A 22,829-nucleotide genomic window follows, 5' to 3' on the forward strand; every position below is an offset into this window, starting at 1 on the left:
TTCCTTTGTATAAAGGAACAATTATACCTGATTTCCAGTCCTCTGGAACCCTTCCCTCTTCCCAAGCCAATCTACACAACTTCCATATCCACTCCACAACAATCTCACCCCCATACCTAAGCATTTCACCAAACACTCCATCAATTCCTAGGGCCTTTCCCAACTTAATCTTCTTCATCGCTTCCACTACTTCCGCCCTACTGATCTCTTCCTCCCTCCTCTCATCTCTTCTTCTCCCAGCCATTCCCCAACCACTTATACTCGCACTGCTCTCACTCTCTACATTCAACAAATCCTCAAAGTGCTCCTTCCATCTCCTCAATTTCTCTCTCTTCTCCACCAATAATCTATTATTCCTATCTTTCACTCCCCTACTATTTCCCCTTTCACATTGCCTTACTTTCTTTACCTCCTTCCAAACCAATTTCTTACTCTCCCTCCATTTCACACTCAGATTCCTTCCAAACTCTTCATCCACTTTCTTCTTACTCTCCTTCACCAGTCTCTTAACCTCCCTTCTCCTGCTCACATATACCTCTCTCTTCTCTCTCTCATCTTCTCCCCTACCTCTACTCGCTAACCATTCACTATATGCCTTTTTCTTTTGTTCCACAGCTCGTTTCACCTCATCATTCCACCATGCTGTCCCTTGCACACCCTTGCATCTCCTCCTCACTCCACAAACCGCCTCACACGCTGTGCCTATCTCTTCCGTGAAAATCTTACATACATCTTCCACCCCTTCCATCTGCTCTAGCTCATACCTTCCCAATCTTTCTTCCACTATGCTCTTATACTCTGTCATTTTCTCACTATCTTGCAATTTCTCCACTCTTCTCACAGGAGCTGCTTCCTCCTGTCTTCCCCTTCGTCTCCTCAACCACTTTCTTTGCAGCTCTACCTTGGCCATCACTAAGTGATGGTCCGAGACTCCATTCCCCCACCCTCTCCACACTCTTGCATCCAACACTTGTCTTCTCATTCGCTCATCCACACACACGTAGTCTATCATTGCCTTTCGTTCAACAAGTTCACCATCCATCCTCGTCATTACTCTCCATGTATACCAGTGGATCATCTTTTGACGAAAGTAGGTTTTGGCTATTGCCAACCCCTTACAAGCACAGATGTCCACCAAAGCACTTCCATTCCCATCTACGTCAGCTGGCACACCCCACTGACCAACCACTCCATCTACTCGTACATTCCCAACTTTGCCATTCATGTCTCCAATCAACAGCACTCTCTTGCTCCTCTCAGACTTGTCCATACACGCTTCTACTCTCACCCAAAACTCATCTTTCACTCTTGCCACTCGATCCTCTGTCGGGGCATACACACATACAATCGCCCACGCTTGTATACCTACTTTCATCCTCACCCATACAATCCTTGCACCCACTGTTCCATATTCTCTTATATTCTCCTTCCACTTCTTGTTTATCATCAGACACACTCCCTCTCTTGCCCTCTCATTCTCATTGACTCCCACACATATACCTAAACCATATTCCCATTCTCTCACCCTTTCACCTTTCCATTTAGTTTCAGTCAATCCACATATATCCACTTTTGCATCCTCAAGCACCTGAACAATCTCTCTTTCTTTCACTTCATCATTCACTCCTCTCACATTCCACGTTCCCACCCTAAAAATGTCCTTTGTCCGTTCCTTAGTCGTCAACGTATGGTCCGTCCGGGTCCGAGGCGCTTTATTTGCTTTTTTAGTTAGTTCTTTTTACGGGGTGGGGCACTAACCCACCACCAACCCTTTTAGTCGCCTCGTACGACAAGCAGGGATACTGGGGGAGTATTCTTGAAACCCCCCTACCCCCAGGGGTAGGGACTTATGTACAGAGTTCATGTGTTCTTCATTGACGAGCAGATGGCCACAATATACAAAAATCATGTGCGTTCTCAGATCGAATACTGTTCACCACTGTGGAGTGGTTGAATTGAGGCAGTTGGACCAAATGCAAAATAAAGCCATTTGATTAAGCAATAATCCTGCCATAACACAGGACCTTCCTCCGTTATCAGTACGTAGAGATGTTGCTTCTTTAGCACTATTTTATCGATATTTTTACCGTAAGTGCTCTAACGAAGTGGTTTCAATTGTGCCTCCCCTTCACATTTTCTCCCGAAATACTCGGGCAGCTGGGAGCGCCCATGAACTCACACTCTCCCGCACAATGCAGAACCTTTGTTTATCAAAATTCATTTATCCCCAGAACTACTACTCTCTGGAATTCACTTCCTGGGAGTTGCTTCCCACATACATTTAATCCTCTCGATTTTAAATCCAATTGTTTTAAGTATTTTATGAATGGAGGATGCCTTTAGGCACATGGACTTATTTTTTTTTTCCTTTGTTTTTCCTTCCTCCATTCATTATCAAAAAAAATAATAATAATAATAATAATCTCGTCCCTGAAGAACAAACCATATCTCGAGAGACTCAGGGAATTAAACCTATCCTCTCTTAGAAAACGGAGACTCAGGGGACAGCTGATTGAATGTTTTGAGATTCTAAAAGGCTTTACTAATACTGATTCAAGCGAGCTATTCACAGTAATTGCCGAGACTGTAACTCGAGGAAATGGTATGAAGCTGCAAGCAAGGAGGGCTAATCTTGATACAACCAAAAACTTCTTCACTTACTCTGTTGTAAGCGAATGGAATAAATTCCCTGGGAATGTGAATGAGAGTGGTACCATAAATATATTTAAAAAGAGACTGGACATGTATCTCAACGCAATTGGTATCGTTTAGATAGGATGGAGCAAATATTGCATATTGGCGTCTACATTCATCTATCTATTAGACACAGACAATATTTTAGGGTATATATAAAAGTTAAGTATTCTATTCACCTTTATATATATATATATATATATATATATATATATATATATATATATATATATATATATATATATAGATATATATATATATATATATATATATATATATATATATATATATATATATATATATATATATATATATATATATATATATATATATATATATATATATAAAATAAAATAAAAATTGTATGCATAGAGTATGTGGCTGTATGCCTACATTTTCCGTTTCCATATTATTCTACTTTCTGCCGATCTTATAAAATTCCTTCAGGTTTTTCATTCCTGCAAGGTATTACTTCCTCTCTTGTTTCCGGTACGGCAAATGCCGGAGGGTTTGGAGGGTGGGGGGGAGAGCTTTCTGCTGTGCTATCCTTTTCTCCTGCTTCTATGCACTGTATTAGTATTAAGACATATTAGTATTAAGACCGGACCACCTCGTAGGGACCGTAAGGTCTGTGTGGTCTGTGTATCTATATAACTCTATGTAACTCCACCACCCCTGATCATCCACTCTGTGCATTTCCCACACTGTCTACAGACACCCCATTAACTCAACGTACCCATACATAATGTCGTGCCTGAGTCATTACCTCCGCCAAGGAAGTTATTTTTTCACCCCTGGCCGTTTGTTTGTTGGTTGGTTGGTTGGTTTGTGAACAAGATTACACAAAAACTACTGGACGGATTTCCACGAAACTTGGTGGAAGATTGGGCCTTGGCCCAGAATAGACTCCTTTAAATTTTGGTGCGGATCCGGATAAAGGTGGAGCTCCAGAAATTTTTTTTCACTTTCTTTAACACTGTGAGATAGGATGTTTCTCGACATTTTAGTAAATTTTTCAGTGAATATTGCATGGGTGTTGATGGCGGAGGTATGCGCTCTACTGAGTGCCATTCTAGTTTATTATTTGATTATTCATTTTACCTTACTGATATCTCTTTCAGGTTATTTGAACTGGTAGCTTAGAGATAAAGTATTATAGGATGTAACTTTTTCTTTTTAGTCTTCCCTATGAAATTTCCATGTCAGTTTTTCCATGCTGCATGGTGGTTTTTCTTTATTTTCCTGCCAGTTTTAACTGCAGGGTTTGGAGGCGGGAGGAGCCTTCGTGCTTTACAAGCCTCATCTTTCAGCTTGTAGAATTAGATCTCGTAGTCATAGTCTACTCTGCAACAAGCAGCCTCGAAAGGATTATGAGATCTGTTGTTTGCTTTCCTTTGTAATCATGTGTACTCTCTCTCTCTCTCTCTCTCTCTCTCTCTCTCTCTCTCTCTCTCTCTCTCTCTCTCTCTCTCTCTCTCTTTTCACGCCGCCCAAGTCACTTCATGTCAGCTGCAACCCCAGCTGTGTCACCAGTCAGTCGTGCCACAAGGCGCTCCGAGGGGAAGCGGGGAAAGCAGGGAAGCCACTAACTTCTAAGTCGCTGTCTTTTTGATAGGTATTTGTTTATGGTTAATGATCGTTTGAAGTTGTTTGTATTGCATTTTAAAAGCATTGCTAATATTTATCACAAACCTAGCACGCAGCTGCAATAGTAATGATGAATCGGCATCAAAATAGTCTTGTCCATCGAGATCGAACTGTTGGCAAGCGAAAAAGTGGAAAGTCTATAAAAGCCATGCGGAAAGATACGCTGCTGGAGGAGAAATAACAGCAGATATATTATTACTGAAGGCATCACACGTGCCAGTTTCTACAAGTAATTATAACGTGTGCATTCCACGTAGTTATTAAACATGACGTCTAAAACGGTTGTGTAAATCAGAATATATTCCATATTCATGCAAAGTTGACTTCAAAGTAAACAAGAAGAGCTCAGAGTGCAACATCTGTGCCACACAATTTTTCTACGGTGGAACTTTTGACACTATCCTGTAACCTTTACCGTCGACCGAGTATCATAAATCCCAGTTACTATATGTATTTCCCCTCGGCCATTTAACGAATACTGGTTTGAATTTGACTGAAGATATCGATGTTTGCCTTGTCTTATGCCATTGTCCTTTTCGTTATTGTCCTCGAAGGAGAATCGCTTTATTTTGTCTAATTATAACCCCTTCCAGGCTTTGTCCAAGTCGAATAGCTAGCTGAGACAAAAGGTGGATCATTGCCATTGCCCAGTGTCTCTTTACCTTTGTCTAACAGTTATAAAACATTATTCGTTTCATCTTATGCTGACCCTAGAATTTATTACCACATTCGGTCAATATCTGGTAACAATAACAACAAAAAAGTAACTGTCCATGCCCTTCAAATATAGCCTTGTTTGGCCATAATTCAAATTCCTGTTCCACTTTGTTTTCACGATTTTCCTAATGTATGATGTTTAGTTCAGTAGGACTTCCATAATACTGTCACAAACGAAGGACTGACAGGCGAACCAAATTAACCAAGCACATACTCCCTTGCTTAACACGCACAGGTGTAGCAACACACCAGATAACATCTGCTCTATTTTCACAGTAACAGAAATACGACGCCCAAATCATCTGTTAAGACGCATGTAGTGCGTAACGTGTGGGGATGGATGTGTAACGTGTGGGTTGTCTCTGTCACACAGATGGACACTTCACAGTAGCAAAGTCTCTTGTAATTTTTGAAGAAGATTTCCTGCTTTCATTCAGTGTGCAGAACTACCCATTTCCTGGGGGAATAGCCTACTGTTTCCCCGTGACAAATGCCCAATGCACACATCCCACATGTTCCAGAGATGGTTTGACGAACACCCCAACCTGGAACTACTGGACTTGTCCGGTCTGGGCTGTGATATGAACCCCATCAAAAACCTATGGGGTAACTCAGTTTACACATGGGAAGAAGGGGAACGAACGACAGAACAGACTGTTTGTTGCAAATGATGGGTGGACTAAATCTTACATACCGAATGGTTTATGGCCATATATTAAGTTCGTAGACAAGCTGTCAACAGCAGACCTAGAAAACACTGAATTTACCTTTTTAGATAACTGTCATAACTGCTGTTTCTGCGACACGGTCGCTATGTTCATATGCAGTTAAGCTGCATAATGTGATATATATTTTCTAGGTTAAAGTATTGTCATTCAGTATACCTTATCTATGCTGATACTTTAACAACATATCTGGACTGGTGAAGTGAAAGATGAATATCAGACAAGGTAGTGTCAAATATAAATGACAAACGAAAACTGTTGCCATCCATCTATGGGGTATGAATGTTATACAGTATTAACATATACAATGTGGGAAAATCAGATCAGAACTTTTACGTCTTCAGCCAAAACATATTGCCTAAAACAGTGTCAGTACGGTGTCATGATATACATTGTCTAGATAAATCGATTCTACTGCTACTCTGTATCTGATGCAAAGAAATTCATACAAACGGACAGCGATATAATCATCAGAATTATAAGGGTTAAATCGACATGATTTATTATTATTTTTTTTGGTGGGGGGGGGGAGTGCGTAGGGAAACCAATGGAATGACAGAGTTGAAACCTCCAGATGGAGTGAGTGGAGGAGAAGGGAAAGCTTGGTAGGAAAGTGAATACCATCATTTTACTAGCACGGAATGGGTGAGGCGGTGGCTAAGTCGAAAGGTCAGCTTTTCCAATAGACGCAGGTTTGGATCCCAGCTGGGGCAAGGATCAGTAAATGGGCATGAATTTCGTTAAAAACAGACTTTACTGATTTACCATTAGACCCGGCGGCAAGTCACAGAACACCCTCACTGATACTAATACATCACTCCTGCATGAGTCAACTTAAAATGGACGGTGGGTGTTAGGGCTGAAGTGGTGCCATGTGGAGGTGTATGGTTTACTGGAGGACTGCTGGGCCTCAGGGAACTGGCCGTTAGCCCTATGCCCTGAGTCACACATAAAATCCCAGTAAGTTACAGTTCTTGCAGCAGTCCACTAAAGGCTGCCCCTTCTGCTGCTGCTGCTAATAATAATGATGACCCATTTGGCCTGGATACAGGATTAGCCCGTATGCTTTCGTATGTGTTATACAGGATCATGCGTAATCCCAACGTACAGAATGGTAGGCTGTCTATCTTAATCATGGCCATCTAAACGATACCTATGCTGGTATCCTTTTACTTAGTTGAAAAATTATATAGTCAAAAACTCTTCAGCGCTCGGGAAGATTACACCTCCAGCGCGAGAATGAAGGCTACATCTCCAACTGCCGTTCTAGACCATAGAGTGACAGGCCCCGCGCCGACTGGGGTGCGTTGGACTTGCCCCATTTGGACATTGCTAAACGCAACTATGAGCCGCGATGAGGTGGAGGGTGAGTGGGAGGCACTCGTTACTGTGTGTAGATGGTGCGCTTGTTTTCAGTGGGACACAGCTGCAACAGATTATGACATGCAAGACCCATACTTAGTCTAGATCGATCTAAGGAAACAATGATATTGTCAATATATGCTGTTTTAATAATTATGGCATGTTACACAGCTTATACTTAGAGTCATCTTTGAGTGAAATATATGGTTGAACTATGTCATCATAACCAGTATATTATAATTATGGCATAATGAATATATAGGTCCTGTGAATATATAATGCCCTTGAACCTTTCCTTCTAATGGAAACACGATGTCTGTTTTTATCTCTAATGTATTTAACCACGTCAATACAATAAAAAAAGACAGCGACTTAGTTTGAGGAAAGTGGCTTCGCCTGCCATCAGAATAGTGGCCTGAAAGAGAGAGAGAGAGAGAGAGAGAGAGAGAGAGAGACTGTCAGTAAGAAGGGTTTATCAATCGCAGTAGGGTTTTAAGGCAGATAATCACTAAGAGTTTAATAAGTAAGAACAGATTCTGCGACCTGCACCGCCCTTAGTCAAAAGGGAGTGGAGGGAGGAGGGGGAAGGAACTAGCTGTTTGGAGGGGGATGGGGAGAGTGAGAGGGGTAGGGGGTTCAGGGGAGGGAGCTTGGGGAGGGGAAGACGGGAGTGAGTTTCCAGCGTTGAAAGAGTAGACAGAAAGGCAACATAAGAACATAAGAAGAGAGGATAACTGCAATAGGCCATTTGGCCCATGCTGGGCAGCTCCTAGAAGATTAACTGAACTACTACAATGAGATAAGGATAGCAAAGAAGGCTCTTCCCAGCCCTCCAAACCCTCCAGCCGAAGCCGGCAGGAAAAAGTCAGAAAGAACACCACGCAGCATAGAAAAACTGGCGTGGACATTTTAAAGGATAGTGTGAAAGGGAGGAGAGGATTGTGTTTTATGAAGGCGGTAGCAGTCAGTAACCACATCTGCGTATGGCGTGTTAATTTTTCAAACAGAAATGCCGTTATACAGTTTAAGGAAACGATCTGATTTTTGTATCAAATTAATAATTGATGAGGAGTGTTCCCCATCATCTGGCAACGCAAGACGGAGCGGGGGATCATCCACTGGATCGGTCTGTGTTACGAAAATCTCATTAGAGCATTTATCATTGCAGTTGAACCTTATCTATCAATGGAATGAGCTATGATAATAGTAGAAAACACCCTTACGTATGTTTACATTAACAGAGTCGTCTAAATATATGATTCGTAGCTACGTGTCAGTTTACAACAGTGACTGGCAACCAATTCATTCATCCTCCCAGACACAACAAAGTTGTGAGTACGTCACAGGTCGCAGGCATACCAACTGCCAGACCCAAGCTACACTCTTATACTGTACCAGGTTCATATGTTGCCGAAAGTACATACAGTCTACTTACCTTTCTACTGTGTCCTACTGCCTTTCTCATCCTCTCCTACTTCCCCACCTACCTACCTACCTGCCTACCTACCCACTAGATTAACTGCTTGCCTGCTACCCATATACCCACATACATATAGACAGATTTTCCTGCCTACTACCCACAAGCCTACATACAGTACCTATCCACTTATCTACATACTTCCCCTCTAGCTACCTACCCATCTACCTCCCTACCCACACATTTGCCTACCCGCTTACCTACGTACTTCATATCCCCATCCACCCGCCTACCTACCTACCCAACTACCTACTTCCTCTCTGTTTACTTACCCAACTACCTACTGTTTACCCAGAAAGCCAGCCTATCCATTGGCCTACCTACCTGCATATCGATCTACCCATCCTCGTCCCTACTTATCTACCTACTCATCCATCAACTTAAATACCAGCCTACCTACCTATCCCCCAACTTCCCAAACTACTAACCAAGCAGCCTACCTGCCCACCTAAGTATCTACTGATCAACCAACCGATCTACCTGCCTACCTACGTATCTACTGATCAACCAACCAACCTACCTATCCACCAAGCTTCTAACCTACCTACCAGTCTAATTATCTACTAACCTACTGTACCAACCTACCCCCTTGCCTATGTAGCTATCTATTTACAAACCTACTGTAACTCCCTGTACAGTTGCTGACTTTATACACGGGTTTTATTCGCCCATGTGTGGAGTACAACTCTCATGTGTGGGGAGGCTTCACACATACAGCTCTTCTCAACAAGGTGGAGTTAAAGGCTTTTTGTCTCAATAACTCTCCTCCTCTTACTGGCTCACTTTAACCTTTCTTTCTTCGCCACACAGGTGTATCTTTATCTCTTTTTCATCGCTACTTCAATGGTCACTGCTTCTCTGAACTGTCTGGTTGCATCCCTCCACCATTACGCCAGGCGCGTAGCACCCGTCTAGCAACAAACTCTCATTCCTTTTCTGTCCAGCTCTCTAAAGCAAGAGTCAACCGTTACTTCCAGTCCATCATGTATGCAACAAGTCAGCTCTGGAACTGTCTTCCTCTGTCTGTATTTCCTACTACTTATGACCTCCAGTCTTTTAAATGTAGTGTGTTCAGCTATCTCGAAATGAACGGATCTTGAATATGGCCCTCTATATCTTGTTTTTTACTCTTTCTCGGATGGAACAATTTGCAGGCTTCTAACCTTAGGTTTCTTCTTCCATGCATATAAAAATAAAAAACTTCCTCCCTCCCTCCCTTCCTGTCTACCAACCTAGTAACCATTTATCTGCAAACATGCCAGCCTACCTAACTACCCACTAACTTTTCTACCTACCTACCAAAACACCTACCTACCTACATACCTACTCCCCATCTACCCACCTAACTACCCACCTAACTATCCACCTACCCACCATCTGCCCATCAATTATGTACGTAGGCATCCAATTCTGAGTCTGAATGTTAATGTGTAACAATGTGTCTGTCTTCATCAGGAGAGAGAGAGAGAGAGAGACAGAGAGAGAGAGCAAGGGGGGAGGAGAGATGCGTAGATAGGTTAGAAATGGACTGAAGAATAAAAGGAGAGGTAAAAAGGAAAGAATAAAGGAAAGAAGGAGGGAAGGAAGGAAAGAAAGAGGGAAAGAAGGTAGGAAGGAAGAGAGAAAAGAAGGCAGAAAGGAAGGAAGGAAAGTTGGAGGGAAGGAAAGAAGAAAGGAAGGAAGGAAGAAGCCAATGAAGTAGGGAAAGAAGAGAGGAAAAAACATAATGAAGGCAAAGACTGGGAGAAAAGATGTGGGAAAAGAAAGAAGGAATGATAAAGGAATGTAAGGAGGGAAAGAGAGGAAATGAAGAAAGAAAAATATATGAAAAGAATACGAGAAGAAAGCGACGGGAAGAGAAAGAGAAAGAAAAAAGGAGGGTTTATATCCTCTCTCTCTCTCTCTCTCTCTCTCTCTCTCTCAAGCTTGATTGAGCTGAACAGATGGAGTCTCCTGATATGCTAACGTCCATGATTAGAGTGGTAAGTAGGTAGGTAGGTAGGTAGGTAGGGAGGGAGGGAGGGAGGGAGGTCAGAAGGAAGGTAGGTAGTTACTTGAGTGTTTTATAATGGGAAATAGGTAAGAAGGTAGGTGAGAATGTAGGATTGAGGGTAAGCAGGTAAGTAGGCAGGTAGCTGAGAGTGTAGGTACAGTAGGTAGGTAGGTACGTAGGTAAGTGGGTGTATAGGATAACTGTGACGATATGTAGGAAGGGAGCTTATGAATGTATGTATGTATTATGTATGTAGGGTATATAAAGCCGTAGGTACTTGGATAATATTCGTAAGTAGGCAGGTAGGAAGGTAGATAGTGAAGAATGAACAAGAGAGTAGGCAGATACAGTAAGTAGAAAGGTAAGAGGGTAGGCAGGTACGTAACTGGGTAGGTAAGAAGAGAGCTTTCGATGGTAGGCTGGCAAGCAAGTAGGTAGACAGGATAAATAAAAGGGAGGTACATTAAGTAGAAAGGTAAGTAGGTAGGAAAGGGAAGTGTATTCGATGGTAGGCTGGTAGGTTAGTGGGTAGGCAGGGTAAATAAAGGGTAGATAGATACGAGAATGTAGGCAAGTACTTAGATAGGAAAGCAAAGGCACATCAACAGAGAAGCAAGGCCGATATAATCCTTTAACTATATCCACACCTTTGACCATCCGTCTAACCATCCAGTCATCCCGACAATCACCCACCCATCTATCTATGTGTCCAGCTAACATTCCTCTAACCATCAGTGTTACCCCTCCATTTATCGAAATATCCACGCATACATATACATCCATTCATTCAAACCTCTCGTTCCCCAAATTCCATGCAAACATGCATCCATCTACCCACTACCTTACGCTGAGTGTTTCCTGGAGTTAAAAAGTCAAGATTTGACGTTCAACTGACAGGCATTTGCGTTTGTTACCCGTCCCCTCCCCGGAGGAGCTTGGGAACGGGTACTATTTTCACTCGGTTTGTCTGTCTGTCTGTTAACAACTTCACGCGAAAACTACTGGCGCGATTTTGACTAAAATTACAGGGATGATGGGCTATGACCTTTTGATCACCTAATTAAATTTTGGGCCAAATTGGCTCAAGGCCTAGGCTGCAGGCCAAAATAATGTTTTTTAAAAATCGATTTCTCGCCATAACTCCTTTAAATTCGTCATATCGACATGAAATCAAAGCTGCATGCTATAATATGTCTCATTACATTAGAGGGGTCATCCCCCAGTTGGCGGCAGGCGGGTCAGGCCTAAAATTTCAAATGGGCGTGAAATCGTCAATTTTCACCCCCCTGGGGGTAGGGGGGTTTCAAGAATACTCCCCCAGTATCCCTGGTTGTCGTACGAGGCGACTAAAAGGGTTGGTGGTGGGTTAGTGCCCCACCCCGTAAAAAGAACTAACTAAAAAAGCAAATAAAGCGCCTCGGACCCGGACGGACCATACGTTGACGACTAAGGAACGGACAAAGGACATTTTTAGGGTGGGAACGTGGAATGTGAGAGGAGTGAATGATGAAGTGAAAGAGAGAGAGATGGTCCAGGTGCTTGAGGATGCAAAAGTGGATATATGTGGATTGACTGAAACTAAATGGAAAGGTGAAAGGATGAGAGAATGGGAATACGGTGTAGGTATATGTGGGGGAGTCAGTGAGAATGAGAGGGCAAGAGAGGGAGTATGTCTGATGATGAGCAAGAAGTGGAAGGAGAATATAAGAGAGTATGGAACAGTGGGTGCAAGGATTGTATGGGTGAGGATGAAAGTAGGTATACAAGCATGGGCGATTGTATGTGTGTATGCCCTGACAGAGGATCGAGTGGCAAGAGTGAAAGATGAGTTTTGGGCGAGAGTAGAAGCATGTATGGATAAGTTTGAGAGGAGCGAAAGAGTGCTGTTGATTGGAGACATGAATGGCAAAGTTGGGAATGTACGAGTGGATGGAGTGGTTGGTCAGTGGGGTGTGCCAGCTGAAGTAGATGGGAATGGTAGTGCTTTGGTGGACATCTGTGCTGGTAAGGGGTTGGCAATAGCCAACACCTACTTTCGTCATAAGATGAGCCACCGGTATACATGGAGAGTAATGAGGAGGATGGATGGTGAACTTGTTGAACGAAAGGCAATGATAGACTACGTGTGTGTGGATGAGCGAATGAGAAGACAAGTGTTGGATGCAAGGGTGTGGAGAGGGTGGGGGAATGGAGTCTCGGACCATCACTTAGTGATGGCCAAGGTAGAGCTGCAAAGAAAGTGGTTGAGGAGACGAAGGGGAAGACAGGAGGAAGCAGCTCCTGTGAGAAGAGTGGAGAAATTGCAAGATAGTGAGAAAAGGACAGAGTATAAGAGCATAGTGGAAGAAAGATTGGGAAGGTATGAGCTACAGCAGATGGAAGGGGTGGAAGACGTATGTAAGATATTCACGGAAGAGATAAGCGCAGCGTGTGAGGCGGTTTGTGGAGTGAGGAGGAGATGCAAGGGTGTGCAAGGGACAGCATGGTGGAATGATGAGGTGAAACGAGCTGTGGAACAAAAGAAGAAGGCATATGGTGAATGGTTGGCGAGTAGAGGTAGGGGAGAAGATGAGAGAGAGAAGAGAGAGGTATATGTGAGCAGGAGAAGGGAGGTTAAGAGACTGGTGAAGGAGAGTAAGAAGAAAGTGGATGAAGAGTTTGGGAGGAATCTGAGTGTGAAATGGAGGGAGAGTAAGAAATTGTTTTGGAAGGAGGTAAAGAAAGTAAGGCAGTGTGAAAGGGGAAATAGTAGGGAGTGAAAGATAGGAATAATAGATTGTTGGTGGAGAAGAGAGAGAAATTGAGGAGATGGAAGGAGCACTTTGAGGATTTGTTGAATGTAGAGAGTGAGAGCAGTGTGCGTATAAGTGGTTGGGGAATGGCTGGGAGAAGAAGAGATGAGAGGAGGGAGGAAGAGATCAGTAGGTCGGAAGTAGTGGAAGCGATGAAGAAGATTAAGCTGGGAAAGGCCCCAGGAATTGATGGAGTGTGTGGTGAAATGCTTAGGTATGGGGGTGAGATTGTTGTGGAGTGGATATGGAAGTTGTGTAGATTGGCTTGGGAAGAGGGAAGGGTTCCAGAGGACTGGAAATCAGGTATAACTGTTCCTCTGTACAAAGGAAAAGGAGAGAGAGAAGCATGTGGTAACCATAGGGGTATTTGCCTTCTTAGTGTGACTGGTAAAATATATGGTAGAATACTCATTGATAGGGTTAGGCATATGACAGAGGAGCTAGTTGGAGAAGAACAAGGGGGATTTAGGAAGGGAAAAGGGTGTGTAGATCAGATATTTGTTCTAAGATGTTTAGTGGAGAAGTATCTAGAGAAGGGAAGGAAAGTGTATGCTGCCTTCATGGACTTGGAGAAAGCTTATGACAGAATAGATTGGCAAGGTATGTGGAAGGTATTAAGAATATTTGGAGTGGAGGGGAAATTGTTGAGTGCTGTGAAGAGTATGTACGAGGGAGCTAGGGCTACGGTGCGAGTGGATGGTGAGCTGAGTGAGTTCTTTGATCTCAATGTGGGACTGAAACAGGGGTGTGTGATGTCTCCATGGCTGTTTAATATATATATGGATGGGGTTGTAAAGGAGGTGCAAGGTAGGGCAGTGGATGTGGGGGTGGCCCTAATGAATGAGGGTAAGATTTGGAAGCTTCCGGTGTTGCTGTTTGCTGATGATACAGTATTGTTGAGTGAAGATGAATGGCAGTTGCAAGGTTTGGTGAATGAATTTGGGACAGTGTGTAGGAGGAGGAAACTGAAAGTTAATGTAAACAAAAGTAAAGTTATGGTGTTTGAGAGGAATGAAGTCACAGAGTGTGCAGTGAGGTTGGATGGTGAGGATATGGAGAATGTGAGCGCATTCAAGTACTTGGGTAGTGTGATGAGTAAGGATGGAACTTTGGGGGATGAAGTACGTGAAAGGGTACAGCAGGGAAGAAAGGTTGTTGGTACACTGAAAGCAGTGATGAGAAATAGGGAGGTGAGTATGGAAGTTAAGAAGTCACTGCATGATGGTATTGTGATCCCTACCCTGACGTATGGAAGCGAGGCGTGGACCTTGCAAGAGGGGAACAAGTCAAGAGTGAGAGCAGTGGAAATGAGTTACTTGAGAGGAGCATGTGGAGTGACGTGGAGGGACAGGTTGACGAATGAAGAAATGAAGGAACGTTGTGGGGTAGATGTGGATGTGGTTGAAAAGATTAGGAGAAATACACTGAGGTGGTTTGGACATGTGGAGAGAATGGAGAATGAAAGACTGACTAAGAGGGTGTATGTAGGTGAGGTGGAGGGAGGGAGAGGGAGGGGTAGACCGAGGATGAGGTGGAGGGATGGAGTTGAGAGGTATATGAGGGAGGGGGGGATGAGTTGGGGGAGGGGATTCAAATGGTGGGTGACAGAGTGACTTGGAGGCGTTTTGTCTGCGGCCACCCTTTGCGAGATTAGGGCGTCGGGCTATAGATAGATAGATAGATAGTTTATAGGTCAGCACTAATATGACTGCCGGGGACGGGTTTGCTGTACCTTGGCACCGCTTCTTGTTGCTGCTACAGTGAAACAGACAAATCATTATGTATTGCGCTTTATGACACACAGTTGATCCAGTCATTCAGATAATATGTAAAAATGTGTATATGTAAGTGTCTGTAGACTCTCTCCTTTATATTTATTTATTAATTAATTTATTTATTTATTCATTTACAGAGATGGTGGAGACCATCATCCACTCACTTGATGTAGTGCTGCCTATTTCTTCCTTCACCTTCATCGTTCTTTTTCTGTATCTGCTTTCCTCTCTTCTTATTTCTCCCATCTTTTCTGTCGCGTTTTATTACTCTTCTTTCCTTTTCAGGTGCTTTTACACTGAGTGACAAGCCAAATGGTTTCCTGTAAGCCAGGAAGTCACATCGCTGGGTGGTAATCATATGACCAACCCAAACGTGTTCCCTACCTGTCAACAAGTGGGTTGGAGGAGGGTTAGTGCCCCTCCCCGTAAAACAACTAACTCAAAGACAAACGGCCATCCCCTACGGGATTACACACACACACACACACACACACACACATATATATATATATATATATATATATATATATATATATATATATATATATATAGATAGATAGATAGATAGATAGATAGATAGATAGATAGATAGATAGATACGAACACGATGTCAGTATTAAAATCAAGTGGATATGTGAAAGTTAAAGTACCTCAGGAAATCTCTTGCCTTGAGTTAAATTTTCTTGCCTATAGCTTGACCTCATCTTGAATTTATGGACTCGCTCGGACGGCCTTACCTAGATGAAGTAATGATGAAGTCCAAGATTAACTCAAGATGTGGTCAAAATAGTCAAAATGTCAAGATGAAATCAAGATGAAGTTAGGCTAAATTCAGGTGACCTTGCCTTTAACTCTAGTTAAACAGGGTTTTGGCCTGACCTCATCTAACGTAGGCTGACCTAACACATCCACCCATCAGTTCTTACTCTAACTAATCCCAGGCTAACCTAACCTCCCCTAACCTAAAACTATTAATCCATCCACCTAATAACTTCTAACTTACCTAACCTAAGCTAAAACCATCTATCCATCCATCCATCCAAAAATTCATCTATGCTTTCACTAACTCTAGTGATAACCTTACCTAAAACCATCAATCCACCTATCCATCCATCCATCAACTTTTGACTGAACTGACCTTACCCTAGTCCAGCCATCTATCCATCCATCCACCTATGCACTCATTAACTTTTGTGCTGACCTAACCTAAAATCATTAATACACCCATCCATCCATCCATCCGTCTATCTCTGCCCCCATTAACTTTTATCTGACCTACCCTACCCTACCCTAACGCAAAACTATCCTCCATCCATCATTACACACACTACCCTGTAACAGATGGAACTAATGCAAGCTAAATAGATCCGTCCTTCCATTCTTCAACACAGTACCATCATCATCATCATCATCATCATCATCATCATCATCATTTCTTTTCCAACCTAAGGACTGGATGAGCAAGCACTTGTAAATATAATAATCCCTCCACCCACTCACCCATCCATACACACACACAAAAAAAAAATCTGACAAAAAAATCCATGCCTTCCTCCCTGCCTGTCCCTGCCCACCTCTAGTGATGTATGATATATCGATGAGGAATCCAGCATCGCCCTGCCCGGTGATGGCCCTGAAGGTCAGAATGAGGGGGCGCGAGGAAAGCAGGGGCATCGTAGGGGGGTCGCCGCGCCCTGATAGCTGGTGCAGGGGGCGGGGGCGGTGGTCCAGGCCCATCTCCCAGATCTGAAAGGCGGGGCGGGGTGAGAGATGGGGGAAACACGGGGGGAGGAGGGTTTGAAGAAGGGGAGTGTTGGGACGGTGGGGAAGGGTGTTAATAGAGAGGGAGGGGGATAGGGAGGGACAAGGTACAAAAGTCTGCCGATAACGACACAGAAAAGGGATATAGACAGATAGACAGAGATGCAGATACAGATATAAGTTACTGATGGAGAGAGAGAGAGAGAGAGAGAGAGAGAGAATTAGATCCAGCACTGGTCTAAGTTCATCACAGAATAATATTCTTCTCGTTTTCTCAGCAAACCCGTCTAATTATATTTCAGTCTAACCCTCTCTGTCGGCCTGTCTATCTACACACACACATATATTATATATCATCATCAGCAGCAGCAGTTTGAGTATCCACTGCAGGATCGGCCTATCCCGACCGAAGTGGGGACGATACAGCCAATGTATCTCTACCAAGTGGCTAAGGCTGTCTGGTAGAGATTGTATGTAGGGTGAGAAGTGCTTGTAAGTGTAATTGTAGTGTTGGAGTGGCTTTGGATGTGTGTGTAGTCTGTGAACCAAATGTAATCGGCCCGCGTAAGCCGACTGGGTGCAAGCATACTTTACAGTAAGCGACACTGGTTCAACCACAGCACCCCTTGTGTCCGCCAATGAAGTAAGTGGCCGGGTGAACACTCTCAAAGTTTATTACCCTGGCAGGGCGCGAACCCTGGTTCACCCGTGTACGAAACGCACACTCTACCACTGTACCACAGAGGCTTCATATATATGTATATATACACTGTATACAAGTATATATATATATATATATATATATATATATATATATATATGTGTGTGTGTGTGTGTGTGTGTGTGTGTGTGTGTGTATATATCCACTCAGGCAATGTAAGGTTATCTGCTGGTATGAGGAGTTAGAAGATTTCATGGAACCCAGAAAACCATTTACTATGTTGGGTGGTAACCATGCAAGGCAATATTTCCTGCGGGTTTAAACAAAGAAGGTTCTGGCTGGAGTAATGATCCCTAGAGTTTCTGTAAAAACTCGCTGACAAACCTTCAGGGAGCGTCGGAGGGTCTAGTAGAGACTGGATAGGTTTCCATAGCCGTGTGAAATTGGGGACGTGAAAGGAGAGTAAGAGGATGGAAAACATATATATTTTTTTTTAATGCGAGAAAGAAGGAACCAAAGGCTGAACCCACAAAACAGTTCCTTCCAAGAAAAAAAATATATAAAAGAGAGCCAAATTCAGTATCTGTTCATTTCGCGATGCCTGGACACGCTGCGTTTGAAAGACTGGAGATCATAGGAAGTAGGAAATACAGATAAAGGGAGACAGTTCCAGAGCTGATCTGTTGCATAAATGAAGGATTAGGAGTAACGGTTAACTCTTGCATTAGAGAGAAAAAGGATGAGAGTTTGTTGCTAGACGGGTGCTACGCACTCGTCGTAGAGGTGGAGGGATGCAATCAGACAACAGTGACCATTGAAGATGCGACAGAAAAGAGATAATGAGGCAACAGTGCGGCGAAGAGACAGAGGTTAAAGAGAGCTAGTAAGAAGAGGAAAGTTGATGAGATGAAAAGCCTTTGACTCCACCCTATTGAGAAGAGATGTATGTGGGGAGCCTCCCCACACATGAGGGTTGTACTCTAAACAGGGGCGAATAAAACCCGTGTATAAAGTCAACAACTGTGCAGAGGTAAAGAAGGCACGGAGTCAGCTTAGCACACTTAATCTCTTGGAAGCAGATTTTACACGAGATGCAATATGATCTTTCCAAGGTAAGTCCCGAGTGAATGAAACCCCAAGTATGTTCAAGGATGACGCAGGATTGAGCTGGATATTATTAAAGTTTAGTGGGTATACCTGTGGAAGATTATGATGGGTTGATAGGTGTAAAAACTGAGTCTTTGATGCATTAAAAACAACAAGATTATTTTTACCCCAGTCAGAGATACGAGCCAAGTCAGACATTAGGTATGCCATAGCCTCATCCCTTATTTGTTGAAGTAATTGCTGAGATGGACGTCGCAGAAACCAAATGGAAAGGTGAAGGGTGGATTCATCAGCGTATGAGTGGGTAGGGTTAGATGTACAGCTTAGAAAATCACTGATGAATAAAAGAGAGTTGGTGCTAGGACAAAGCCCTGAGGAACACCACTGTTGATAGATCTAGGAGAAGAACGATGGTCGTCTACAACAGCAGCTATAGAACAACCAGAAAGGAAGCTATAGATGAAAGCACAGATAGAAGGATAGAAACCCTAAGAGGGCAGTTTGGAAATTAAAGATTTATGCCAGACTCGATCGAAAACCTTTGAGATGTCAAGTGCAATGGCAAAGCTTTCACCAAAGTCCCGAAAAGAGGATGAACAGGAGTCTGAAAGGAAGGTGAGAAGATCGCCAGTGGGAGCGTCCCTAGACGGAACCCATACTGGCGATCAGAAAGAAGGTTGTGATAGGAAAGATGCTTTAAAATTTTTCTGTTAAGAATAGACTCGAAAACTTTTGAGATACAGGACGTTAAAGCAATTGGACGATAGTTAGAAGGTTGGGGATGGTTACCCTTCTTTGGGACTGGCTGAATGAGAGCAAACTTCCAGCAAGAAGGAAAGGTACAAGTTGATAGACAAAGGCGAAAGAGTTAACCTAGGCAGGGTGTAAGCACAGAAGCACAGTTCTTCAGGACAACAGGAGGGACTCCATATGGCCCATATGCCTTGTTAGTATTGAGGCCAGTGATGGCAGAAAATACATCAGCTGAAGAAATTTTTATGTCAGCCATGAGGAAATCAGAGGGGGAAAGTGATGGAAGAACAGCACCGGAATCATCTAAGGTTGAATTGGAGGAGAAAGTCTGTGCGAAGAGATCTGCTTTATCAGTAGAAGAAATAGCTACAGAGCCATCAGAGTAAAAGAGTGGAGGGAAGGATGATGAGGTAAAGTTGTTAGAAAGGTTTTTGGCAAGGTGCCAGAAGGAGCAGGAAGAATTCGAGTTGGAGAGTTGAGAGCATTTAATATGGATGAAATTTTTTTTAGCAGAGCGAAGAACAGACTTAGCATGATTCTGGGCAGAAACATAAAAAAGATGTGATTCAGGGATGGGTTAGCTCCGGTACCTTTTAAAGGCCCTTTCCTTGTTGCAGACAGCATTAGAACAAGAGTGATTAAACCAAGGCTTTCTTGCATTAGTCAAAAGATATGAGAAAGGAATGTATGTTTCCATGCCCAAGAGAATAACCTCCGCAGTGTGCAAGGCACTCTCAGATGGCTCCCAGCCATGAAAACAATAATCATTCCAGGGAAAATCAAAGAAGTGCTTCCTGAGGGCCTCCCAATCCGCAGCTCCAAAGTGCCACAGATGACATATCCTTGGAGGGTCCACAGGCCGTACCGGAGCGATAGGACAGGTTAAGGCAATAAAGTTATGATCGAAGGAGCCCAGTGGAGAGAAAAGGTTTACAGTGTAAGCAGAAGTATTAGTTGTAAGGAAGAGGTCAAGAATGTTGAGGCTCTCTCCAAGGCGGTCAGAGATACAGGTAGGGTACTGTACAAGCTGCTCTAGGTCATTAAGGATAGAAAAGATGTAGGCATATTCACCAGGTGGATCAGTGAAAGGAGTGGAGAGCCAAAGATGGTCGTGAACATTGAAATCTCCTAGAATGGAGATTTCAGAAAAAGGAGAAATGGATAGAATGTGTTCCATCGTAGAAGTAAGATAGTCGAAAAACTTTTGATAGTCAGTAGAATTAGGAGATAAGCAAACAGCACAGATATATTTAGTCAGAGAATGGCAGGATAGCCGAAGCCAGAGAGTAGAGAATTCAGAAGAATCAAGTTCAGGAACATGAGAGCAAGGTAGGTCGTTGCGTACATATACACAACAGCCACCTTTGGCTTTGAAATGAGTATAGAGAAAGTATGAGGATAAGGAAAAGGGTTTGCTGGCAGTTACCTCAGACAGTCGAGTCTCTGTTAAGAAGAGAAGGTGAGGTTTAGGGGAGGAGAGGTGTGTTCAACAGCGAGAAAGTTAGAGGAAAGGCCGCGAGTTTTGCAGAAATGAAGAAGTGAGTCAGACAGCGGTTCCAGGCAGCTCAAGTCATCACCGGGAGAGAGGCGGATGGTGGGGGCATTTATGGTTCCCCCCCCCGGGGACTCTGAGGCATGGTTAGTTGTCGCCATTTTACTTTTTTAATTTTGAAAAAGGTACTGTAGTGTGTACGGTGTATGACTGATGAAACGGGAGGTCCAGCTCTCCCTGTCACCAGCTTTCCATCCACCTTGGGAGTACTGCCCTGCTCGAATGGTGCTACAGTTTACTCCTGTAGGTTGCGCTGTGTGAAACGAAGAAAATGGGTGTTAAGTGGAGTAGTGGGCCGGTGTGTGGTGTGTAAGGTCAGGAAAGAATGCTCGTGGAAGATGCAAGGAAGGAGGTGCGTTGTTGATTAGTAATGAATGGCAGAGGTGAATTTTTTTTTTTTTAATACGAGGAAGAAGGAACCAAAGGCCATGAGCCTGCAGTAACAGTTCCCTCCAAGAGAAAAACAAAATACAATAGAGAGCCAAATTCAAGATCCGATCATTTTGAGATGCCTGGACACACTGCGTTTGAAAGACTGGAGATCATAGGCAGCAGGAAATACAGACAGAGGGAGACAGTTCCAGAGCCTGTTGCATAAATGAAAGACTGGGAGTAACGGTTAACTCTTGCATTAGAGAGTTGGACAGAAAAGGGATGAGAGTTTGCTGCCAGACGGGTGCTACGCGCCCGTCGTAGAGGTGGTGGAATGCAAGCAGACAGTTCAGAGGAGCAGTGACCATTAAAGTAGCAATAGAAAAGAGATAAAGATGCAACAGTGCGGCGAAGAGGCAGAGGTTGAAGGGAGTCAGTAAGAGGAGGAGAGTTAATGAGACGAAAAGCCTTTGACTCCACCCTATTGAGAACAGCTGTATGTGGGGAGCCTCCCCACACATGAGAGTTGTACTCCACACAGGGGCGGATAAAACCCCTGTATAGAGTCAACAATTGTGCAGTGGTAAAGAAAGAGTGGAGTCGGCTTAGCACACCCAATCTCTTGGAAGCAGATTTTACAAGAGATGTAATATGATCTTTCCAAGATAAGTCCCGAGTAAATGAAACCCCAAGCATGTTCAAGGATGATGCAGGATTAAGCTGAATATTATTAAACATTAGTGGGTATACCTGTGGAAGCTTTTGTCGGGTTGATAGGTGTAAGAACTGAGTCTTAGATGCATTAAAAACAACCATATTATTTTTACCCCAGTCAGAGTTACGAGCCAAGTCAGACATTAGGTGTGCCATAGCCTCATCCCTTGTTTGTTGAAGTAACTGTTGAGATGGGCGTTGCGGGAACTGAATGGAAAGGTGAAGGGTGGAGTCATCAGCATATGAGTGGATAGGGTTAGATGTACAGCTTAGAAGATCATTGATGAATAAAAGCAAGAGAGTTGGTGATAGGACAGAGCCCTGAGGAACACCACTGTTGATAGATCTAGAAGAAGAACAATGGCCGTCTACAACAGCGGCTATAGAACGACCAGAAGGGAAGCTAGCGATGAAGGCACAGATAGAAGGATAGAAACCGTAGGAGGGCAGTCTGGAAATTAAAGATTTATGCCAGACTCAATCGAAAGCCTTTGAGATGTCAAGTGCAATGGGAAAGCTCTCACCAAAGTCCCGAAAGGAGGATGACCAGGAGTCTGAAAGGTAGGTGAGAAGATCGCCAGTGGAGCGTCCCTGACGGAACCCGTACTGACGATCAGAAAGAAGGTTGTGATAGGAAAGATGCCTTAAAATTTTTCTATTGAGAATTGACTCGAAAACTTTTGAAATACAGGACGTTAAAGCAATTGGACGATAGTTGGAGGGTTGG

The 22,829-nt window shown here is 43.4% G+C and overlaps 1 protein-coding gene across 1 annotated transcript in view; it reads right to left on the bottom strand.

Annotated features, from left to right (window-relative positions):
* The window catches only part of LOC145404953 (uncharacterized), a 608,364-nt gene that overhangs the window by 462,971 nt on the left and 122,564 nt on the right, over positions 1-22,829 (bottom strand). The window contains exon 7 of the mRNA XM_080276459.1: positions 16,757-16,928. Coding sequence (XP_080132585.1) covers positions 16,757-16,928 — 172 coding nt within the window. The remainder of the gene's footprint in view (positions 1-16,756; positions 16,929-22,829) is intronic.

Source organism: Coenobita brevimanus, chromosome 65 (genome assembly GCF_032717465.1).
Source record: "Coenobita brevimanus isolate Jiangsu-jjx chromosome 65, ASM3271746v2, whole genome shotgun sequence".
Lineage (NCBI taxonomy): Eukaryota > Metazoa > Arthropoda > Malacostraca > Decapoda > Coenobitidae > Coenobita > Coenobita brevimanus.